The sequence below is a fragment of the Prosopis cineraria genome, unplaced genomic scaffold (genome assembly GCF_029017545.1).
Source record: "Prosopis cineraria cultivar Desert tree isolate PC_DT_omini unplaced genomic scaffold, ASM2901754v1 PC8, whole genome shotgun sequence".
In the NCBI taxonomy this organism is placed as follows: domain Eukaryota; kingdom Viridiplantae; phylum Streptophyta; class Magnoliopsida; order Fabales; family Fabaceae; genus Prosopis; species Prosopis cineraria.
Genome location: NW_026555339.1, coordinates 18,347,531 through 18,366,482, shown reverse-complemented (window position 1 = coordinate 18,366,482; position 18,952 = coordinate 18,347,531). Strand labels below are relative to the sequence as shown.

The 18,952-nt window shown below is 31.6% G+C and overlaps 1 protein-coding gene across 1 annotated transcript; it reads left to right on the top strand.

Moving 5' to 3' along the window:
- The first annotated feature begins 9,774 nt into the window (after positions 1 to 9,774).
- LOC129317421 (uncharacterized) lies at positions 9,775 to 11,390 on the top strand. The gene is made up of 3 exons (XM_054961748.1): positions 9,775 to 9,873; positions 9,990 to 10,204; positions 10,820 to 11,390. Exons 1-3 carry the CDS (start codon positions 9,775 to 9,777, stop codon positions 11,388 to 11,390), a joined length of 885 nt encoding a protein of 294 aa, XP_054817723.1.
- Positions 11,391 to 18,952: the final 7,562 nt, after the last annotated feature.

Genomic DNA, 18,952 nt, shown 5'->3' with positions numbered 1-18,952 from the left:
TGGATGGACAATGAAAAGTCCATACACCTTCAATATTAATAAGGACAATTACATCAGATAAGAATTTCATATGGGTACTAGCCACATGAAATTTGACATCATATTTCAAGTTTGACATGCATAAAAAGTTACCCACTGTATGTAAAACATCTAACAATTGCTTCTCTATATACAGACGAAAAGTATATGTCATTCCCAGTTACCTAAAAAAATATTAATTGGGAATGCTTCCATATATATAATGATAGTTACCTATGCACACTAAAGAAGTATAATGTAACTACTTGTCATGATGGGTTAGGATTCTTGCATGTCTTGCAATTGTGTGCGGCCTCACATCTTGAACAATGATAAATCTTTTTATCTTAGAATTGAGACTCTATCCTCCTTGTTCTTGGCCTTCTAGGAGGACAGCTGGTTAAAAGCGGCTGCAAGAAAGTTTGTGACAAGTTATCTGTTAATGTTGCTGTATCAGGCTTTGGAATGTCAAAAGTCTCAATCAAGATCATATTACTACCATAGATTTTTTCTTGACAACTTAAATGATATCATTCCTCAACATATTGATATATATTGCCATGTGAAAGCTTTATGGCAGCACATGCATAAGGACATGGTAATCCAAACATCTGCCATGCCAGGCAAGAGCATTCATGTAATTCAAGATTTACTCGCACATCTCTATTTAATGTTTTCACCCTAATAGTATTCAGTGCATAAAAATCAGCTTGCAATGTATCACCTCTTAACACATTTTCCTTTAGCTTAGTCTTCACATTTGGTCCAACACTATTTGTCCATTTTTCTAGTGCCACTTTGCTGTTGTGTAGCTTCTTCGCTAATTTCTCCCTATGCTCGTACATAAAAACAGCAATATTATATTTCCTTTCCTTGACAACCCAAGAATTAAAGGACTCAATAATGTCGATTATTATGTTATCCCACCTCCTATGGGGAAACTTGCTAAGTGCCCATCTATCTATGTCACCGTGTGTTTCAAGCCATTGCAATAAATCTAGATAAAAATTCATCATATTTGACATTGCAACATTAAACTCACTAGGAAGTCTTGTATAAGCTATTGCATCCAGGAGCTTGAATGCTGCATCCTTTGTTACTTCATTCTTTCTCTTACCTTTTGTGACTTTCAAAAACTCTGACCTAAAGTTTTCTTTCACATGACGGTAATAGAAAGCATGCCTGTCACAACCGTATATTGCTTGTATAGCCTTAATGATCGAATTATGTCTGTCAGATACTAGTGCTATCTCTCACGATTCTATTATGTTCCTAATATTTTAAAGAAACCATGACCACTCCTCAACTGTCTTACTACCTACTATGGCATTTGCCACAAGAAACATCACATTATCTGCATCATATGCACATAGAGTTCCCTTATATGGTCCACTCAAGAAAGACCCATCTATATATAGTATGGGTCGAGCACCTTCCATGAAACCTTTTATGCTACATCTATATGCAACGAACAAACATTGAAATCTATTGCATGGCCTAGTTATCCATTTTGCAACTGTGGTTGGATCACTTTCAATTAGCCTTTGACACATCCAAGGAATTAACATATATGATTTATCTAGTTGACCATGTATTTCAGCCAAAGCTTTCTCCTTGCTTTTATATGCTTGATAATAACTAAGTTTCAAACCATACGCCCTATAGATGTCTCGTTTAATATCATTAGGAGACTTGCCTATGGAAGCCCTCAACTCATCAATTATTATGGATGACATTAGTGTTGATCTACTTTATGGGCAACATTAAGATTTTTTTGTACAAAATGAAGATGTTGATCCTTAAAAGTTCTTATACTTAAGAAACTATTATCTTTTCCACCTAACTTGTATGCTCCAATATACCATGAACATCCTTTAACTACACACTTCACAATAACTTGACCTGGTTTTTCTTCAAAAATTTGTATCCGAACTTGTGTGCTAGGCTATATTTGTATAATGCCTTCCTAAATGCCACAGCATGAGCAAAAGTTTGTCCTACTCCAACAAGCAAATCTTTCCACTTGCTAGCATTCATCTCTGGAATAGGGGTAGGAATGCATTAGATACCCAAAATTATCTTCTCCACTTTCTGTTGGAATGCCTCCTCTAGAGTTGCATAAGCTGAAGCCTTCCAAATCAATATCCCAATGCTAAGGAGATCGCGAACTTCCATCTGAAAATGGTAAAAACTGGTCTATCCTGCATTTATAAAAGTTACCACATTATTAGTACTTTATATTAATGACTTATATTTTAAATGACTAACTATTCAAAATAAAGAAGTAAATATTCATGTTTGCACATTATATAATCCAATATTTCTGACAATGCATTTTTTAACCCAAATGACATGAATGTCAATACTTACTCTTCAGGATCATCTTCAAGTGCAGCCCGTCTAGCAACATACACATGAGTAGTTCTTCCATTGTATTCAAATAATTATTTAACTCCAACATCATCAAGCAGATCTATGAATGTGCTTGAATCAATCTTAACAGTAAACTTTACGTCATTTCTATTATCACCATGGTAAACTTCTGAAGATATAAATGATCTTAGCTCTGTATATTTCATTCCTTTTGTTATGGTTCTTGCAATTACATTTCCACCCTCATACTTCATACTACTATCAGCACTCCTCACAAATTCATTGCCACAGTAGAAGAAACAAAACAATTTTTCTCTAGAATTACTTTCCATCTCTTATATTAACTTGCAATGAAGAAATTAATCTATGTAAATGTTCACATACAGAAGCCCAATTTTACGCAACACAAAGTTCAACATAAACAACTCAAAGTTCATTTTCACACAACAAATACTCCAACGTCTTTGACAGTAAATTTTCTTCACATTGGGAGTCATATTGTATTCAATTCATATGTCAAAATTCAATATTAACAGGTCAACCATAGATATTGTACATATATTCTCACCTAAAAGTCCATGTTATTCAAGTTTATCATTAGGCTAAGCTTTAATGGAATGATCAAGTTAGGCAAATATGGCACAACATAATATCCACTATGCACAACACAGAGTTCATATATTCTCACTTAAACCAATATAATGGTTCAGCAACCTTTAGCTTATATCAGTAGCTTAGGCTTCTTCAACAAATTGCACAAGTAGGCAAATCATATATAACACAATATCCATTATGCACAATATAAAGTTCATTTATTCTCACCTGAAAGACCATGTTATTCCAATTTATCATTAGGCTAAGCTTAACAAAAGGAATGATCAAGGTATGAAAACAAGGCATAACATAATATCCACTATGTACAACACGAAGTTCATATATTCTCACCTGAATGTCATGTGATTCCAATTTATCATTAAACTACGCTTAACATAATGCACATCTCAACGTCTAAAAAAAACAGCTCCAAGTTCCTTTTTGCACAACAAAAACTCCAACATTTTTGGTGAAAGATTTTCTTCATATTGGATCATATTTCATTCAGTTCACGTGTAAAACTCCAATATAAATAAGTCAACCATTATCATTGTGCAACAAAAAGTCCATCTATCACGACCAAAATGGTTCAGCAACCTTTATCTCATATCAGCAGTAGAATCACAAATAAAAATCCAATTTCAACAATATTACATTTAACTTTGTACAACAAAAAGTCTATCTCATATGCACCCTACTATCTCATGTAAAACCCCCTCAAATGCTTTCATTAAATGAACCACTACATATTAAATGAGTGAAGATCATCTCTGTCGCCACTTCGCCAGTAACTCACATCCAGTAATGGAAAATCTTAGATTATTTCTACCCTTAAATGATTTATGTAGCAACAATAGATGCCTCTCATTTCTACAGCAAGAACAATAAAAATCTTAGCTCATTTCTGCTGCAACACCGTCAAAAACCAGGAAACTTCCACCTCAGACCATGAAATCATCAAAGCACTACTTAAGATGGAAAGATTTCAAAATCTACGCACCTTGAAAGTTACTCCTCTCTATTAGAGATCAGAAACCTTCCCATTCTCCAGCTGAATACCCATCCCCGTGTCTGTCATTCTTTCTCTGCATTGGATTTCATTTCTGTCCATTAAGGGCAAAAAAGTATTTTCGCTATGAAAAAAAATTGCACTTGAAGCCTCAAGGCCTGCAGAGCAATTTCAAATTCATTTAAGCCCTAAGTGAAATAAACTCTGTTTTTAGGGCCCTTAATGCCATTCCTCCTAACTTAATCACCTATCCTTGATTTTGGTGATGCAGTTAGATGTGTCTTATAATAAAAAATGAGAGACTATAAGTCATTTTGAAAAGCACTAGAAATATTTAGTACTCCAGAAAGAACAAGGCAATAGAGTTAAGGCATTTTTGAAAGTTTATATTTTTGTTTTGAAAAAATATGGTAATAAAGTATATTTAACGAGCTTTATTGGTACATGATATTTTATCTAAAAGTGTTTTATAATTTGGGATAGAGAGAGTATTATATTTCTTTTTAAATTAGCCCTGAAAAAATAATCCAAACTATGGAAACTAACTTTGACTTATCCATTAATTTGTTGGTTTTCGATGCAGGATTATTAACTTTATTAATTATGGTCTTATGGGTAAAACAAGAAAGAAATTCTTTTTTAATCAACTACATTTAATTATATTTATTGTTCGATGTGTATCACTGTATATATGTGACTTCTATTTGATAACAAAGAGTAAAATTTTAAAAAAATATAGGAAGCAACACCATTTAAAAGTTGTATCTAGCTAGTCTTAGGCGTTATGCCAATACAAAGGATCTTTTCTAGCTTTGGAGTGAAATATATTTACCTCCCTTCAATTTTATTGAGATTGAAGAGAACTTCTTTATATTGCCTCCTTCACCTGGTGGAAGGAGAATGAAGTTTGAATGCGTGAAAGAGTAACGGCTTAGGTGGTTTGGAAATTTTACAAAAAGTAATTCTAAACATCAAAGGCAAATTCTTTTTACTTTTTTTTTTGTCTGAAAAAAGAATTTCCTTTTTTCTATTATTCACATGTATTCTCTTATTAAATGCAATCTTATTCAAGACATAATGGAGCAATAAATTTGGATATCTCTATTAATTTGAGGATTTAAATATTGGTTCATCACATTATAAAAACCTAGTTTCCTTCACTAACCTAATCTTGTTGATAAAAAGAAAAAGAACAAAAATTCATTTTGATCTTTAGAATCACTTTTTCTAAATAGATTCAAATTAAAGTGATATACAATGTGGGATGAATGATACTGAATAGAACCATTCAATTCAAATAATTAGTGATATAGAGAAATTACCATTATACCCTTAAAAAAATTAAGGGTCATGGTCTATTTTTTTCCTCTTGTCTTCTTCTTCCCGTTGATGCGTCTCAGATAGCGAGAGCGAGCAAATAAAACCATTCAGGTCCAGAGCTTCCACATTCCTACCTTCGCATTGCCGTCCCTGGTCACTGTATAGTTGCTGGTTCTTCTTCCCTTTCCTGTTTCGCCGCTGCGAATCTGGTACGGAAGCTCTGTTCTTTCTTTTTTCTCCTTATGTGTTAATTGTTTATATGTCTAATTAATCCACTAATTAAACCCTTGAATAGATCCTATTTTTGAAGCTGCCTCTCTGTCTCTCGACTTCCATGAACTTGATGACAATCCCACCATGGAAGTACCATGTCTTCTTGAGCTTCAGGGGAGAAGACACCCCATTACACGCTGCTCTAAAACAAAAGGGTATCATAACTTTCAACGATGATAAGCTCGAGAACGGAGAGGTTATTTCTCACCACATCATTCAAGCAATTGATGAATCTCTAATCTCTCTTGTTATTCTTTCCGAAACATATGCTTCTTCGAGTTGATGATTGGATGAACTCCTAAGGATTCTTGAATCTAAAAAATCTCTGGGTAGAGAAGTTATCGCAGTCTTCTATAAGATTGATCCATCTGATGTACGTCATCAGAGAGGTACCTTTGCCTGCGCCTTTGTGAAACATAGTCAGAGATTTGCTGAAAGCAAACAGAAGGTGCAAAGATGGAGAGACGCCTTGGAAGAAGTTGCAAATATATCTGGCTACGACTCTACAAATCAGTAAGTTTTGCATACTTAGATATTTCCAATATTTGGAATGATTTTGAGACGTATGTGACACTCTTTATATTGTTACAAATTTCTATCTCAAATCTCCTGTTTTCTTGTAGTGATGTACTAGTTATAATTAATGATATTGTTGGAAGAATTTAATTTAAAGCTTAAATTTCAAAATTAAATATTAAAATTTTTAATTAATTAGTAGTTTAAGTATACATTTAGTCCTTTAATTTTATATAATATTTTATTTTAGTCCCTTAACTTTATAAAGTGTTTTTTTAATCCTTTAACCCTAACAGATTAACACTAATTTTTACACTGAATTTTTAAATATTGATAAAATATTCTTAAATGTTGACATGTTAAGTATAATTTTTTTAAAATAACGATGATTGATATAAAAAATAATTATTTAAAATTAATAATGTTAGGATTAAAGGACTAAAAGAGACTTAACAAAATTAAAGGATTAAATTGAAATTTTATATAAAGTTAGAGTATTAAAATATAGTTTAGCCTTAATTAGTTTAGTGATTCTCTCATTTATTAATTGCATATATTTAACCAGGGGGGAATATATGGTCAGCCCATCAGTGGGCGCCAAAAAAATTATAAATAAAAAAAACAGCCCTTAATTTCTCCTTACAATTGCATTTTTAACCTTTTGTTTCTTTAAGCAAAAAATAAACAAAAATAAAAACGAAAGAACAATGTTTAAAGAGCATATTTTCAACCTGAGTTCTTTTGATAGTTAGAGCGTTGCCCCAGTCGGGTTGAGCACTATGCTGCTCATCACATGATGAATAATCGGAATCATTTAAATTTTTAATTTAAAAAATTTAAATGGTCAGAATTTACAGATTTTAAATAAAAATTATAAATAATACTTTTTTCATTGAAAAATGCAATATATTTTTAACTGAATCTCACCCTCAATAACATAATTACTTATTTGTAAACTAACTCTATCTTTTTATATTTACTTTTATTTAATAAAGAATTTCACCCTAAAAAAATATAAACTGGAGAAATTTAAAAAAAAGAAATAATTACACTTTAAAAAACACAAAATGTCTTACATTTTTTAACATTGAATTCCTTTTAATATTAAATATTTTTATATTTTTATAAATTAATTATCTATATGTACTCTAGGCAATCTAGATTTTTAAGTTGTAGCTATTTCTTAAATTTTTTTAAAGTATCAGTTTGAAGATTATTTTTATTTTTAATATTATATTTACTAAAATAAAAATTTATAAAAATTATAAAAAATTTAATATTAAATTCAAACTGTTCAGAATATATCTGGATAGTTAATTTATAATTTTTATATTAAATTAAATTATTTAAATTAAATTTATATTATTTATAATAATGATAAGATAGATTTATTAAAATATTATATTTTTATATTAAATATAAAATAAAAATATAAAAATAAAATCCTAGCATTTGGATTGTACGATGCTCATCAAACGATGGGCATCGAAAGCCAATCGCGTGGCTATACGTACACAGAGCACCCGCGCATGCATACACCCAGACGCGCACGCAAAGATACACACACGCGTGCACATGCACGCCAAGTAGTCATATACCTTAACTGTACAATGGAAGTTTTGGAACATGGGATAAAGGTCTGCCATAAAAACCAACGCCGCCATGGATATTTCATCACTTTTGTGTGTCAGTGTGTGTGTTATTTCTTTTCACTTGATTGTTCTTCTATAGATCTTATTGATATTCTGCCATCAATTAATTTTCCTGCCTTCCTAAGCTAAACATTATAGCAGTAGCAGCTTTATTCCATAATTTTTTTTTTGGTATTTTTAACTTAATGCCATTTTTTTCTCGACCACCAAGTGAAAAATCGTGAAAACTACAATCTGATCATCTAATTGTACATAGCTGGCAGTAATTTGTAATACTACCTCAGTTCCAAGGCCGTATGAACTGTCAGGCCTATGAGGCAATCACCTTAGGCCAAAAAACCAATATTTATCTATATTTTATGTGATCGTTCTTTATATTTTTCATTAAGTATTAATGTTTATTATATATTTTTATTTAAAAATTGGAGTATTAATGTTTTGCTTAAAAAGGAGAAAAAAACCAAAAATGATCTCCAGTGTCGGCTATATTATGTGTGTTTGTTATTCGTTTGCTTTGTATTTGAAATTGTACTTATTTTAATTTTTTATAGGATTTGAAGTGGCAAAAATATTAAAAAAAATAAATTTGGTTTTAATAAATTGAAAAAATAATATGAAAATAGATTAATGATAGTATATTAAGCCTTTTCAATAATTTTGTCTCAGACCTCAAAATTCCTTCACACAGCCCTTCTCAGATCCTAAATGTCGAAATTAGTTGAGGGGTTTGCTTTTATCCTAAATGTAAAACCTCAATTCACTTTGTCTTCTAAATTTATAATTTTTCTCCAAACTATCCCTACTGACTCCACATATTAAAGGAGGGTTACCGTTAATTGATGGGATGGTTTCCAATACCAGTGATTAAAGGGGGTATTTTAGGGATATCAACACACCTTTTATACAAGTAATTAACTAAATTAATTTTCTTAATCTCTATAAATTAATTAAATAGCTCTAATATTTTGGACGAAATGGGGTACTAAATAATTGTTGATTATTCCTTTCTCCGTGTAGGCATGAAGCAAAACTCATTGAAGAAATTATCGCACAAGTATGGGCAAAGGTGCAGTCTAAGTTACCATATTGTTTCAACCATGAGCTCGTTGGCATAGAGTCAAGAGTAGAAAAAGTGAGTGCACTTCTAAAGATTGGATTACGTGATGTTCGCTTCATAGGAATATGGGGCATGATAGGTATTGGAAAGACAACTCTTGCAAGAGTTATCTGTGAGAGACTATCTCACCAATTTGAAATTAGTTGTTTTCTTGCTAATGTAAGAGAAAACTTTGAAACCAAGGGTTTGGTTCCCTTGCAAAGAAAACTTCTTTCCGGACTCAAAATAAAAGACATGGATATTGATGATGCATATGAAGGAAAGAATAGAATAAGAAATTTGTTATGCAGCAAAATAGTTCTTGTTGTCTTGGATGATGCAAGTGAAATAAGCCAATTAGAGAAACTTTTTATTAAGAAAGCCTGGTTGGGTCCTGGGAGTAGAGTAATTGTAACAACTAAAGATATGCATGCATTGATAGGGCATGGAGAATTTGAAATTTATAAGGCTGCATTGTTAAGTGACTATGAATCTCTTCAACTGTTATGCAAGAGGACTTTTAAAAGGGATGAACCTATGGAAGGTTACTTGATGTTGTGTAAGAGCATCATTCACCATGCCCAGGGCCTTCCTTTAACTCTTGAAGTGTTGGGTTCTTATCTTTGTGGAAGAGGTGAACTTGAATGGAAAGAAGCTTTGGAGAAAATTAAAGGTTTCCGTTGAGCAATATTCTAATAAGACTTAGAATCAGTTATGATGCATTGAGTGATATGGAAAAGAAAATATTTTTAGATCTTGCATGTTTTTTTAAGGGAATGAAAAAAGATCAAGTAACACAAATATTTGAAATGTGTGGTATTTTCCCAATCCTTGGAATAAGAGAACTTGTTGAGAAATGCTTGATAACTGAATATTATTCTAACCATGGCAATTGTTTGGGCATGCATGATATCCTTCAAGAAATGGGTAGAAGTATTGTTTTGGAGGAATCCAAGGATGTTGGCAAAAGAAGCAGGATATGGTCACGAGAAGATATAGATCATGTAATATCTAAAAACAAAGTAAGCATATCATTGTTCTAGAGATGTATTAAATTTCTGTATTTATGTATATGCTAGATCTCTATTGATCAATATTATTTCTCATCCTTCATTATGATGTTGATGCTTTTTTCTAGGGATCTGATTTGATAGAAGTTATATATCTTCAATCATCTATACCATATAAAGCAAATTGGGGTTCTGAAGCATTCTCTAGTATGTGGAGTCTTAGAATACTAATCATCTTATGTAATGTGTATCTTCCTCATGGTCTCACATGTCTTCCTAGTTCATTGAAAATTCTTGAATGGCAAGCATATCCTTTGCAATCTCTTCCACACAGAGTTCATCTGTATCAACTTGTTCTCCTAAAAATGCATCATAGCAAGATCATACACCTTTGGTAAAGAACACAAGTAAGTTTTTTTTTTTTTTTACCAACCAAATATAGCTCAATATTGTTACATGTTTTTTAAAGATAATGCCCTACATTTGTATTGTTTTAGAGTAGATGTTAGAAAAGTTAAAGTGCATTGATTTGAGATACTCTAAGTATTTCATAAGAACTCTTGATTTTTTGATGCTTCCCAATCTTGAACAACTAGTTCTTGAAGGTTGCATAAAGCTTACTGAAGTTCACCCATCATTTGGACAACATAAAAAAACTTGTTGTATTGGACTTGAAAGACTGCAAGAATCTTAAGGCTCTTCCAAGTAGAATGGAAATGCATTCATTGGAGAAATTGATCCTTTATGGGTGCTTAAAAGTTAAAAACCTTCCACAATTTGGGCAAAAGCATGAATAGTTTATTGGTTCTTGATGTGAAAAATTGTCAAAACCTTGTTTGTCTTCCAAGCTCCACTTGTAATTTGAAATCCCTAAGAATTCTCAATATTTTTGATTGCTCAAAGTTCTCCTCATTACCTCAAAACATTGATGAAAATAAGTTTGTTCTCGTCAAACTAGATTGGCGTTTCCTCCACTAATCTCAAGTCTTGCATCATTGAAGGAATTGGATATAAGTGACTACAATCTCAAAATAATTCCAAATGCTCTTGGTTGCTTACCTTCATTGGAGGTCCTTGATTTGAGCAAAAACAATTTTGAAAACTTGCCTGATGGCAGTTGTGTTTTTCCACCTTCATTCTCAGGTCTAGCATCATTCAAGGCATTGAATATAAGTGACTGCAATCTTAAAACAATTCCAAATGTTCTTGGTGGCTTACCTTTATTGGAGTTCCTTGATTTGAGTGAAAATGATTTCAGCAACTTGCTTGATGGCAATTGTGTTCTTCCTCCTTCATTCTCATGTCTTTCCTCATTGAAGTTTTTGAAATTAATTAATTGTAATCTCCGTGATGGATCAATTCCTAAGGATCTTAGTTGCTTATCATCATTGAAGGAACTTGATCTAACTGGAAACAAAATTACCCATCTTCCTGCTCAATGTGTTGCTAATCTATCACTTCTGTCTACTCTTCATTTGAGCTATTGCCCAAAGCTTAAATATTTGTCAAATCTTCCGCCTAACCTATAGCATATATGTACAATTGCTTGTCATTCAATGCAAGCTATATCTTTCTCCGAGTTTGTATCCGTTTTGGACACATTTGGTCATGATTTTTGAAAATCTTTTCCTTCTAGGATTTCAAATCACATGGCTTACAAATGCTAGTGGACGTTGGAAAGTGATATCCCATCATGGTTCCATAATCAAAATTTCCAATTTCTTGATAAAGTTGATGGCTTTCAAGATAATCATGTTATTCAAATTTCTGAGAGCAAAATCTCATGCCAAGATTTTGATCGATGTATTTTGATTGATGGTTTTGAACCATCTGATTCCATTGTGTTAATAAAAGTAGACATCTCTCATGTTCGTGGCTTATGTGTAAGGTGGGGAATTTCTCTTTGCATTGTTCTACAAGATCTGGATCTTCCATCATCTAGTGAATATGTGTTCCATCGACAACTCAGGTTGGCTTATAAAGCTTCACAAGATGAACTCTTCAAAGGTGGAATATCTTGGGCAATTGCCATGGGAAACAATCCCCATCAAATGTTGATGATTTACTTTCTTAGTAGTAATTTCACAGTCGATAGTCACCAGTTGAATTCATATTTTATACACAAAAATATAAGTGTGCAAACATGGAAGCACAATGGGGAGGAAAATTTGATAAGCAAAATGAGAGTAGGTTTGTGATAAGCAAGTCTGGGTGGCATATGATAAGTGAAGATGTTGAAGAATGTCGCAGATCAATGAATGTATGCAGGACAAGTGGTAACAGTGAAATCTCTTCTCAACACTGTCTTTATGCTTATGGAAAGAGATCCCACCAAGTTGAAGAAGTGACAGAAGAAGACAGCACCATTGTTAACAAGGAAGCAGAAACATTTTCTGCTAAACGAAGAAAACTCTGATTTCTTTTCATAGGTAACTCACCATCATCCCTTTATTTTAATTTCTTCTCACTTTTTAATTTTTATATCAATGTTAGAGACATACTCGCCCATACATAAATAATTTTAATTAAAGTTGTTTGGGACTTTTGGGCCCTAAGAATTAGGGAAATGGAAGCAAGTTAAATTGACCCATTTGGAAATAGATTTTGATTTTCTTGCTATTGGAGCATTTGTGTCTAGTGATTAATATTTTCAATTGTTCAACCTTGTTCTGTTTTAGGGTGTGAAGTTGAAGAATTCCAAGCTGAATCATGAAAGCATTAAAGGAGCATGTCTTCGGTAAGAGAAGTTGTAGAAACTATAAGATAAATTGAGCTTGTCATATTTATTTTGCATTTGTATTGGGTCGTTTGTATTCTGGCCTTTAGTGTTTATTTCTGTTTCTTTACTTTCTTGCTTTTCTTCGCTGGTCTTTGTAGGCTATTGACACTATTATCGAATACTTCCAAAATTAATAAAATTAAATCTTGTAACAAAGTGCAACTTAAGTTGTTTCCCTAAAAGTGAATAGAGTAACTATTTAAATTATGATTATAAGAAAGTAAATAATAGGGGGGATTTTTTATGATGGAATTAATTTAAAAAAACTAAATTAAAATTAAATAAATAAAGGGAATTCAATTTAGAAAATTACCAAGAACAAACAGTACAATCAATCACAATTCAATTACCTAAATTTAATCTTTCTTTTCCACAAAATAAATTAATTTTATTTAACTTGCTTATTCTGGTTTCATTATACATTTATCAAATTACCATTCAAAAATTAAACAATAAATTAAGTTATAGATTAATTAAAATTTCCATTAACCCACAATCTAATAACTATTTTAAGTTAGCCACACTAGAAATAAAGCATGAATAATCATCCAAGCCAGGCTAAGTTACTCTTACGATGCTATATCAATCACCTATAGCAAGTAAAACCTTAGATAAAATTTATAACCCAAAAATTATGCAACAAAACTACTCTAATCAATAATAACGATTAAAGTATAAAATTTAGAAGTAAAGAGAAGAAGAGCAAATTAAAATAATGTTAAAATAAAATCTTCTTTGAATATTAAAAACTCTTATTAAAATTTAAAATTATATTTGTAATTGATTACAATAATAATTTAGCTCTTCATAAAATTAAAAATTAAATAACATGAGATGAGAATGGGAGAAGTCATCGCCTAAAAGAATTGGAGAATAGAATCGGAAGATGAAGAGCGATTGCCGTCAGTCCTTTTATCCGTGACGTGTGTGTTGCCTCCTCGCTGTGTATTTGCTTTATGTATATATGAAAAGTGATGCGTTGCTGCGTCACTCTTTCTTTCTTTCCAAGACACTGTCCTAAATAACCCTAGCCGAAAATTACACTAAAAAAACTTAAAATAAATATAAATAAATTTTTAAATATTTAATTCTTGATTTAATCTTCAAGCATGTTCATATTCTTCTTATCTAAAATATTCTCTATCAATATCTTTTAAATTAAATCTAAAAAATCTGCACAAATAAAATAAAATTAAATAACACCTGTGCAAAAATATTAAAGATATTATTTATATTTTAAAATTAAATATTTAGTTAGTTAAAATTCTAAAACTAAATATTAGCTAATAAAATTAAATAATATTTAATTAAATTCAATTAATCTCAAATAAATATTTAAAAATTTAAATTAAAAAATAAAAATATATAAATTTACCATTTATCAGCTATATAAATAGGTTCATTCGTTAGTCTAGCTTGGCTCAGTCTTGTTAGACACTATTTTTAATAATGATTATTGAGATATTATTCAGTATGTCAGGCCCATGATTCAACATGGTACCAGAGCTGGCCCTACATCCTGCCCCCTCAAAGATATCCAAAACGATACGTTTCTACATCGTCTCGCACATCGAGAAAATGCGACAATGATGGAAAGAGGAGGAGAAGGGGCATGCATAGTGGACAAGGTCGTGGTGATTTTGCCGATGAATGTTTAAACTGGCACAGAAAGGGACACAAAGTGATCAGTGTTATAACCTCATTGGGTTTCCTTCTCAGTTCCAAGGGACTCAAAACAAGCCTCAGGAAAAGCAAATTAGTCAAGTACATAATGAAATTTCTAATCTTATGGGTTCTAAATTAATGGTTGAGATAAAATTTTACAAATTGTTACTGATATAACTCGGGACATATTTTACATGCATGTAGAAGAAAATTGATGGAGGAAAGAGACTTGGAGCTTATCAAATTGCCGCATGACAAAACAAGGGACAATCATGGATATAAATGGATCCCACCATTGCAAGGGACACTCAGAATAGACGTTGATGCTTCGCTTATTCAATCTCAGAATTGTTCAGCCCGTGGTGGGTTAGTGCAAAACTCGAATGGCGAGTAGTTGAAAGGGTTTATTTGCAATCTAAGTCATCTCCCAATTACTATTGCAGAAATTAAAGCGATCAAATATGGTGTACAGCTGAGCCTAAGTTTGAATCCTGAATAGGCAGCCATTTATTCTGATTCTCGATGCCATCCTCTATGTCTATTGAGGAGTTCATGTTGCCCGTCCTTACTATGAGGATGTTTCTGAAGTACAAGAGATGATTTCTAACCATAGCAATCTTAAGCTTTTTTATGCCCCATGCGAGGTGATGGTCTGTGCTGATTTTTTGGCTCACATGGCTCACAATTCTTCATGTGGGCTGATGTTAATTCGTGATCCTCCCAAATAATGTGAACAGTTGTTAATGCTAGACTATAGTGAGGGTTTGTCTCACTGATCCCTTGGTTGCTGCTTTTGGTGTAACATTCTACTCTAGCTTTGGCTAGCCTTCCTAATGGGGGGAAAAAAAATAAAAAAGAACCCAGCTACCTCCACTGCCAATTCCCTCTCATTTTCTTTCTATTCCCTTTTGTTTCATCAATCACTACAACACAGTTGAGGAGATAAGAAAAGCTTAAAATCCTTTTGTTGCTTATAATAAAAGTTATGTTTTTGTCAGACAGAACCCATAATTAATAATAAAGTTTTATTAATGTGACCTAGAACAACCACTCTCGTTACTACTTTGGCTCATTGTCCACAAGAATTGACATTACAAGATGCGAGCAAAAGATAAATAGAAGACAGCCGTAAAAGAAGAGATGAAAGAACAAAAAGGTTGCATTTCAGAAAAAGATTTAGAGAAAAATATTTATCACGCTTGTCCGGTATTTGACATTTATTTTATCACGATCTAGTCAGAGGACGACACATGTTTATATAAGCGAGGCCAACCTTCACCCTAATTGATACTCTCTCCGGATCAAAATATAAAATATTAATAATTAGTTTATAATTTTTAAAAAATGTTAGTTAAAATTTAATTTTTTTAAGAAATTATATTTTTTCAATTACACCTTCATTAAATACTTTATATAAAAGTCTTGATAATAATAATTAAAATTCTAATGCATCATTTTTTTAAAAAAATAATAAATAAAATAGGGATATAGTTGAAAAAATAATAATAAAAGTTACTCGATGCCATTTATTTAAAGCCAAGCAAGACTTTTAAATTAGGGAGGAAATCACACAAGAACTGCTGAAAAATGTTATTCATAAACAAGGACTAATAAAGATTTGATTACTATTAAAATGCAACTTGTAATTAATTTTTATTTGTGAATAACATAATTCAGCGATCCTTGGATGCGGTTTTCCCTATAGTTATTAGGGCTGGAAGGACATGCCAAGCCGGTCTTCCCACCAAAAAAAAAAAAGTACATTTGATTAATTTTTTTTATGACTCCTAAGTATCCTTGAATTAATCTAGCGATTACCAAAAACATTTATTGGCAGTTAGTGTTGCTATTAGTTACAGGTTCGGGTTCAAATCTTCTTGATGTAAATAGTGGGGTTTTTAGCCTTGAAATTACCATTTTGCCCCATACAAAACTCACCCCGATATTTTTCCTAATTTTTGTTGTGTACTTTGTCAATCTATTGAAAGGAGCCAGCTCTTTGTTGTAGTTTTCAGTTGAAAAACTCTGTCGTAAAATTTTTGAAAAGTCGTATTTATAAAAAAAAATTCTGTCAAAATTTCTATAAAAAAATATATGTCATTTATTAGTAAGAAAAATATGACAAGCATGTTATGTTATACGACAGCTATGTTTATGGCTTGAAATTAGTAAATTCTTAAGTAAAAGCTTAGGGGATATGAGTTCCTCCATATATCCCTTGCCAATTATGCTCAATTTTTAGGGTGTGACACTAAAATTATTGCCACTGATATTAGATATTACTGAATCTTACAGAATTTAATAAATGCTATATAAAAATAAAAATAATAAGTGCTGCAGGAAATTTTTTTTTTTTTTTAGTAGTAGTAGAAGCGTAGCCCTTGTATTGTCAATTCTTGTGGACCATGAGTCAATTAGCTGGGAATGGTGTTTTCTGTCACTGTAAAAACTTTATTATTAACTATGGTTTCTGACCAAAAAAAAACGTTTTATTAATTCATATAAGCGAAAGGAGTTTAAGCTTTTCTTATCCCCTTAACAATGTTATAGTAGCCCTAAATTTTAAATTAAATTAAATTAATTCTCTTCCATTAGGCTTCCAATCGGTATGTAATTAATTTATTTTAATTTTATGATAATTGAGGAGTAGGGGCGTATGAAATTTATGCTGGTTTTTTGTATGGAAGTCTAAAGTTTGAATCTTACTCAAGTCAAAAGTTAATTTTATTTTCTTGGGGGAATGGCATTAAGGGCCCTAAAAAGTAAGAATTTTGCAAATAAAGCCTAATAGATTTTGAAATTATTTTGAGCATCTAAAGGCCTCATTTGCAATTATGTTTTTTTTAGTAAAATGACTAATTTATCCCTCCCATAACTAGATTCTTCTTCCTCCCTCGTCCTTCTCTCTCTTCCTCTTTCAACACTGATACAATAACCAAATTCATTTTTCTCCTCATGATGCTTCTCTATTCCCTCTCTTCTTCTTCCTCCTTCTTCCTTCTTTCTCTCATTTGAAGTTTTTTTGTTCAATAGGTATAAGTGGGCGATTTACTTTTATCTAGATGGGTATGGAGAAGACGATTAGGCGTTTGTCTGATTACATTCCTTTCACACCAACCAACTTCTTGAAACGATTTGCCATAATGTGGAAAAAATGAATCAAGTGTTGCATCTGCCACATCAGTTTTATCTAATCATAATGTACGCGTTCACGTTCATTTAATGAAAACAAGTTATTATTTATGGACTTTTAATTGTTTTTGATACATATTTTCTTGCAACTGATGTAAATGTTCTGGTGTAGATGTTGTTTATGAAATTTATGTTGTTATTTATGAAGTTTACGTTGTGCAAACTTTGCAATTAACTTGTGCAGATATTTATGTGTATCATATCAACAAACCTTGTATTATAAATATATGGACATTGTGTTGTTAGTAAATGAATACTTTCATGTTATATACAGACCTTTTGTTTTTCATTAACTTGAGAAACTTTTTGTTAAGCCTAGCCAACTAATAAACTGGACACACATGGACTTTCAGTTGAGAATATATGAACATTAAGTTGTGCATAGAGGATATAGTATTGTACATTGTTTGCTTACATCTGCATTTTATCAAGCCTAACCTACTGATAAAGTAGAATCTTATGGACTTTTAGTTAAAAATAAATGAATCTTATATTATGCATAATGGATATTGTGTTGTGCCTTGTTTGCCTATTTGTGTATTTTATTAAGCCTAGCCTACTGATAAAGTAAAATCGTATGGACTTTTAGTTGAGAATATATGAACCTTAAGTTGTGCATAGAGGATATAGTGTTGTGCATTATTTGCTTACATCTGCAGTTTGTCAAGCCTAACCTACTTATAAAGTAGAATCTTATGAACTTTTAGTTGAGAATAAATGAACCTTATAATGTGTATAATTGATATTGTGTTATGCATTGTTTGGCTATTTGTGCATTTTGTTAAGCCTAGCCTACTAATAAAGTAGAATCGTATGGACTTTTAGTTGAGAATATATGAAGCTTATGTTGTGCATAGAGGATATTGTGTTGTGCATTGTTTGCTTATTTTTGCATTTTGTCAAGCCTAGCCTATTGATAAAGTAAAATCTTATGGACTTTCCATTAAGAATAAATGAACCTTATATTGTGCATAGTGGATATTGTTATGCATTGTTTGCCTATTTATGCATTTTATTAAGCCTAGCCTACTGATAAAGTAGAATCATATGGACTTTTAATTGAAAATATATAAACCTTATGTTGTGCATAGTGGATATTGTGTTATGCATTGTTTGCTTACTTGTGCATTTTGCCAAGCCCAGCTTACTGATAAAGTAGAATCCTATGAACTTTTAGTTGAGAATAAATAAACATTATATTGTGCAAAGTGAATATTGTATCATGCATTATTTGCCTAACTTCAGTATTTTGTTAAGCCTAGCATAATGATAAATTGAAGTCACATGGACTTTTAGGTGAAAATATATCACAAAATTTTTTTTTCTTGCAACTATCTTTAACTAGCTGTCCTCCCAGGAGGCCACAAATAAGGAGAATAGAGTCTTCTAAGATAGAAAGATTTATCATTGTTCAAGATGTGGGAAGGCTGAACACAGTAGCAAGACATGTAAGAA

Excerpts from the sequence above, each read along its gene's own strand:
- LOC129317421 (XM_054961748.1), top strand. The coding sequence starts at position 9,775 with ATGGGTAGAAGTATTGTTTTGGAGGAATCCAAGGATGTTGGCAAAAGA. Across the intron at positions 9,874-9,989 it reads ATGTAATATCTAAAAACAAA|GGATCTGATTTGATAGAAGT; the intron begins GTAAGCATATCA and ends GCTTTTTTCTAG. Across the intron at positions 10,205-10,819 it reads CTTCCACACAGAGTTCATCT|ATTGGCGTTTCCTCCACTAA; the intron begins GTATCAACTTGT and ends TCGTCAAACTAG.